Source organism: Chiroxiphia lanceolata, chromosome W (assembly GCF_009829145.1).
Source record: "Chiroxiphia lanceolata isolate bChiLan1 chromosome W, bChiLan1.pri, whole genome shotgun sequence".
NCBI lineage: Eukaryota > Metazoa > Chordata > Aves > Passeriformes > Pipridae > Chiroxiphia > Chiroxiphia lanceolata.
In genome coordinates, this window is record NC_045670.1 from 5,879,839 (window position 1) to 5,886,085 (window position 6,247).

Sequence of the window (6,247 nt, forward strand, 5' to 3'; positions counted from 1 at the left end):
ATATTCCTTTCCATGCTTCAAAATTCTTTCCTACTCTGGCATTGAAATCACCAAGGATAATGATCTTATCATATGCAGGCACCTTTTGGGTAAGGCGGGGCAGGTCAGTGCAAAATTTATCTTTTTCATCAAGGTCAACTTGGAGAGTTGGGGCATATATACTAAAGAGGACAACGTGTTGCTTGTTGTTTAGTGGAAGGCGTAGAGAGATAATGTGGTCAGTAGATTTTCGAGTTCAGGAAGAATAGAGTTTTTGATCATGAAGTCAGCTCCTTTGTTAACTTGGAGTCTCCTCCTTGGGATACTGCCCCTTTTAGGTTTGAATTTAAGATTGAGGTTAAGTTTACAGCGCAGCAGTCGATGGTCTGTTTGGCATTCTGCACTGGGCATCACGCGGGTATGGAGGACATCGCAGACATCTCTCCGTCGCACCAAGACATAATCGATGAGGTGCCAATGCTTGGATCTGGTACACCTTTGGAGGCAGGTGCATGCCTTTGTCTTTTGATCTTTGTGCGACTGCATTGGAAGAAGATGCCCATTGGCCTGAGGTTAACCAAACGGGTGAAGGTGGAGATGAGCTTTGTTTAGACCACCTTTTCTAGGCTCCTCTCCGAGTGGAGCAAGCAGTGCCGTCCTTGAAAAGGCTGCTTGGTCATTCAGGATGCTGCCCCAAGAGACTGTCATCTCCAGTCAGTCTCAAATGACCAATATCCTGAACCGCCTACATGCAGGGTTGGGTCTGCGGCTTCCAGTGCACCTTTCACCTGCCGTTTCGACACTCGTCCATCACTACAGGGCTTTTTGCATGTGGGTAAAGTCTTCAAGCCTGCGCAATGGATTTTTTAGGTGAGATGTAGTATGCGCGGAACTGAACCCACCCTTTAATCCTGAGGTTCATCTGTCAGGGCGAAGCAAGCTTGGACAGTGGCAGCGAGGTCCTCAGGACCTGGGGGCCTGGGCCCTCGTACCCTCTGCTGCACGTGGCACGTGGGCTGCCGGGTACATTTATTCTAAATAAATAAATATTGTACACACTAAAAGCAACTATATATATACAATATTACACACGTCTATCATCCTTCTAAGTCTCTCCCTTAATTCAGTCCAGTAGGAGTCCTTAGGCTGATAGGTAAGCAGTCTTTCTCTCATGGGAGTGTTCAGGGATAAAAGGTTTCCTCTGATTCACTCCCCCCACTAACCTCCAGCTGTTTACTGGAGTCCTTTCTTCCTTACGAAGTCCAAGAAAATAGTTTGAGTAGGTGCTTTCTTGGTTCTGTGCCAATCTCTGCTGTGTGATTCACTCTCTCTCTCTCTCACTGTTCCGTAGCTGTTGTAGTTCAGCTCAGCTCATCACGTGCACGTGTTTCAGGAATCCATTTTTCCTCAATCAGTTTTTCGGCTGCCCCCCGTTTAAATCACTGCAGGGGTAGGGGCAACTCCCAAGCCCTTTGGCCCATCTCCAATTTCGCTTGGAATTCTTCCAGTTCTGCAAAGAGTCGCAGCTGCTTCTCCATGCTCCGAGCATGCTTGCCCGTCCCTTGACTCGACTCCAGTACCGAGCATGCCTGCTAGGGGAGTAAATATTTGCAACTCCCCTGGTTGGCCTCTGAGTCCACTCCAGCTGCCTTTACAGTGGAAGGGGAGAACTGGTGAGGAAACCGCCCCAGCCCTAGTCGAACTAAGGCTGAGGAGGCCCGGGGGCCCCCTTGGTTCGAGGGCCCCCCAACCACCCCTCGTATCTCCGATCCTCAATTACACACACCACTCCGACACACCAGCAGACAGACTCTCTCTGCCAACAACTTCCAGTGGTAGTGTATATCTGATTTTTCACAGGAGCGAACAAAACGAGTGGTGATTGGTCCTTCAGGGGAGACTGCCCTGGGACCCAATCACCTCTAGGCCCCGCAGCTCCCCGGGGGGGGGGCAATTTCAAACCAAGACACTTGACTTTGATGGAACAGCTGCGAAGTGCTCAGAGTTAAAATGCCCTTTCAGTTTAGAGACTATGGTCCTTGGTGCCCTTTGCTTTTCTGGCCCTTCACAGCATCAGAAGTTAACTTAAGCCCTGAGCCACTTCTGCCAACTAGTTTTACTAGAATGGAAATGGAATAAAATTCACACAGCCAGAAGTCTCACATAGGGGATAGCAAACAATATTGCTCCCCCTCATACCATCATCATGAAGTATAAAGACCCAGCTTTCAAACTGTTTCCAGCATGTTTGGCCTGCTGTCTCCATTTGAAGAGACTGGAACGTTTGCTAAGGAGGATGAGTTATGAGATAGACCAAACTCCGCTCTCTCAGCAATTGTAAATCCAAAATTAAGGGGGTCCAATTGAGGAAGTATGGAAAAAGGAAGAAATAACAAGCCTTTATTAAAATATATATGTATGTTGGCAAAGACAGTAACAGCACACAAAAACAGCTAGACAATAGCCCTGTACCCAAAAGTCCCCTTGAAAAAAAAGACATAGACTGAATACTTCTCTGTCCTCTAGCGCAGTTCTAATCATGATTGGCTGGGGGTGTTGTTGGATCACTAGAGGTGCAGTGCCTGCAGTGCTCTGTGGTGGCCTGCAGGGGGCGCTGTTGAATCACTAGAGGTGCAGAGCCTGCAGTACTCTGTGGTGGCCTGCAGGGGGCACTATTGGGCTCTGGTAGTCACCATGCGGGGGGTCTCGGATCACAGGAGAAGCTGAAAAAATGGGGACCCTCCCCCAATGGAAGAAGGGGAAAAGAAAGACAGTTCACCCCCACGGAACTCACTGTTGTCCTCGACTGACGGTGTTTCAAGGCTCCTCCTTTTCTCCCAATGAGCACAAAACTCTCCGATGAAATCGCAGCAGGTTTGGGTTGGAGGCAGGGGAAGCACGCAAGCAAACCGAGGCGAGTGGTCAGAAATGACCAGGTCAAGAGCAAGAAAAACAGCCTCAAAGCTTTTCCAAAGCACACAGACTCCCCTGTCTCCGTTGTAGAGAAACCTAAACTGTTCTCCCCTTTGTGAGGAGGGCCGCAACAGAGCAAAACTCCTTCCCCCTCACTCCCGTCTCAGATGGGCCATCAGTCGGGAATGCAGTTCTGCCAGCTAGGTCTTTTGTAAAGCTAATTGCCCCCTTCTCCCTCCCCGTTCAAACTCTCTCTTCTTACAGTGGGGCAGGGGAAGGAAAATTTCCCCTTGGATTTTTAGAATCTATGACACCTGCCCTTACCTTTTGAGACCACAGATGGTTTTGAGTTGTGAAGTACAGCCATAACCTGGGCATAGAACAGTGTTAACTGTATGAAAGTGTGGTATGTATGTCTGAGGTCTGCTGCAAGCTCAGGGGCAATGCAGGTGCACCCTTCTTTTTTCCTTTTTGTTTTGTATTGTTTTCCACAAGCTCACCTTAAAATGATGAAATATTTTTATAAACCTCCACTGAGAGATGTAGGTTATAGGTGCATGGTCTGTAAGGTACCAGTGTAAATCTTGGGAAATAATATTCTGAAAAAAATTCTAAAAGTTGGTGCTTATAACTAACCTTCCATTCTCTTACAGGAATGCAGATCAGGTGAAAGTTTATTGGAAAATATCTAGCATTTCAGAGAAGTCTGAGAATGGAGGCAAGTTGAAGTCTTTTGTTTTGTTTTCTTGTACAGAAAAATGATAACAGTAAAAAGGTAATCATTTTAGCCTCTATGTCCTCATGCCTGTTTACACTTGCCATATCCTGTTTATCAGTTCACTTTCTTATCAAATTCCTCCTGAGACATTCCATTAACAGTGAGATATAAAAATATTGGCTGATTATAAAAAGCAAAATAGTGAAGGTCCTTGAAAGCAGCTAGTGCCACTAAAACAGAGTTTAGACTGGGCAAGAAAATGAGCAGTTCTCAAAAGGGAAATACATTTAATATCTATTTTCTGATTTTCCATACACTGGCAATTGAGATAAAGTAGAAAGAGGTAAGTGGAAGAACTGGGACAAAAAAAAAAAAAAAATCCAAGAGTCCTGTGCTGAGATAGACTCAACTACAGATGATTCTCCACCAACATTTTTAGGTTTCTTTATTTTGACCATATACAACTCCAGGAAAAAAAATCTATGTACATCTGCTCAGAGCTGTAATTTATATAGCTTTCTGTAAGGTACCAATAGTTGTTCTCTGTCCAGTTGCCTTTCCCTGAGGTCCAGTTGATGTCACAGCCCTTGCAGCCTTTGCAGATGCAATGTTTTTTTGAAGCACTTGAATATATGAATTTCCATACTGACAGTGGAAAGAAGTTCCGATTTATCCAAACTGTGACAGACCTACTGAAAAAATGAAATGGACTTTAAGCCAAGAACAAGCCATTGCATAAAACAATTTCATTCATCAACTCCTGCTTTTACCCTAGTAAAATTTCAGTTACTAGCTTTCCTCCTCACTTAGAAGTTCCAAGTGACTAGTTGTTTTAAATAAATAACAATACTTGACTTTCACTATTCCATTAATTCACTGTTTAAATATTTTTTTTCCCAGTATATTTTGTAAGGACAAAATAATTCTTGTTTAGGATCTAGAAAAGGAGACCAACAATAATGTTGGGGGTTTTTGTCTTGCATTGACTACAAAGGTGTACTTAAAGTAATTTTGAACTATTGCTACTTTATAATGGCACTGAAGTAAACTTCGCCATTGTCTATGAAAAAGCAACTGTTTTTTTGGAAATGTATTTAATCAAACCTTGTATTTATTTGCAAAATAAGAATTGCTTTCCTCTTGGTACATTACTGTTCAGCTGCATTTCTTCTGATGGTTTTGTTCATGTGCATTCATCCAGGCAGATTGTGACAACATTTAAATATTCTGATGTACTTTAAAATCTGCTAATGGAAAGTACTACATACAAGATAAACCAGGAAGCATAACTGATGGTTATAGGAAACAATCAGGTATTTAATGTAATAAGAGACTACCAGGCTGTCGGATATACACATTCTTCTATGAGTATAATCTTGTAGAAATGTGTATTGCTTCCCTCTAATTTATTCACTAGTCACTGTCTTAAACAGAGTATTGGAAAAAGTACTCTCATGTCCTTTGAAAATCTATATAGAACTGCCACTAGAAATAGGTCTTAAAGATCACAATTTGAGTTCTACTCCTTACTACTAAAATTTTTGGGAGATTGCCTTGGTCTTGCGAAACAACCAGTCTTTCAGTTTTGTTGTTTTTATAGGTTCTGGATCACTCAGAGCAAAATTTGAACTTTCAGAAGGACCCAGTAAACCAGCAACACTTGCAGTGCAATTCATTAGTGAAGGAAGCACCCTTTCAGGAATAGATGTAGAGCTAGTAAGCACTGGCTATCGGCTTTCTCTCCTTAAGAAGAGATTTGCCACTGGTAAGATACCAACATGTTTATATATACAAATTAATATGATATATTATATAGTGCTAAATTATAAATTATAAAACTGTTAAATAAGTGATGCATAAATAATTACTTTTCCTCAAAAAATGTGGTTGAAAACTGTTTTACTTTTTTTGTTTTCCATAGTTAGTCAAACTGCTCGCAGGAAAATACTGAAAAAATCTGTTTTATCTACTGACTGCAAAAACCCTGCCTTTCTTTTTCAGGATGGTATATGGCAGACTGCTGATTAACATGTGAAAGTCAGTGGATCAAAGGAGTGCAAGAAGTTCACTCTGCCCTCTCTACTTTTCAAATGCTATTTTAACATGCATTAATTTTTTTTAAATGTTGACCTACTTTGAGGTTTAACCATCAGAACAGAATATGCACTTTTAAAAGTCATTTTGCAAACTTTTTATTACTTTATAATAGCACTGAAATTAACACTTCTGTAAATGATCATTAGTAAATTTATAGACGAAGTCAAAGTAATAATCAATAGTTGTACTGAAAGTATGAAATTGTACGTTATACTGTAAACATTAAATCAATGCTGTAGATTTAATTTATTTTTATATGAACTGCATAACATTAGTGCCTTTAAAAAAAACACCTGTGCCTATACACTTTGTTATTCGCATGACTCAATTCCTTTTTCAAATTTTGGCTCTTCATCAAGAAAGCACAGTGTTTGTATAATACATACAACTTTATAAAAATTCCTTTGACTGGAATTTAGAAAGTAGATTTGCAAAACTGGAGATTGTTTTAAAAGAGGTTTAAAATACTGGTTTACTTCCTCCTGGGATAATTGCAATAAATGCAGCTGTAGTAAAGAGAGATGGATCATGCAGGACTTT

The 6,247-nt window shown here is 41.5% G+C and overlaps 1 protein-coding gene across 1 annotated transcript in view; it reads left to right on the top strand.

The window, feature by feature from the left end:
• LOC116779979 (F-BAR domain only protein 2-like) overlaps positions 1–5,634 on the top strand; it is a 214,269-nt gene extending 208,635 nt beyond the window's left edge. The window contains exons 24-26 of the mRNA XM_032674481.1: positions 3,546–3,610; positions 5,211–5,375; positions 5,612–5,634. Of these exons, the coding sequence (XP_032530372.1) occupies positions 3,546–3,610; positions 5,211–5,375; positions 5,612–5,634 (253 nt within the window). The remainder of the gene's footprint in view (positions 1–3,545; positions 3,611–5,210; positions 5,376–5,611) is intronic.
• Positions 5,635–6,247: the final 613 nt, after the last annotated feature.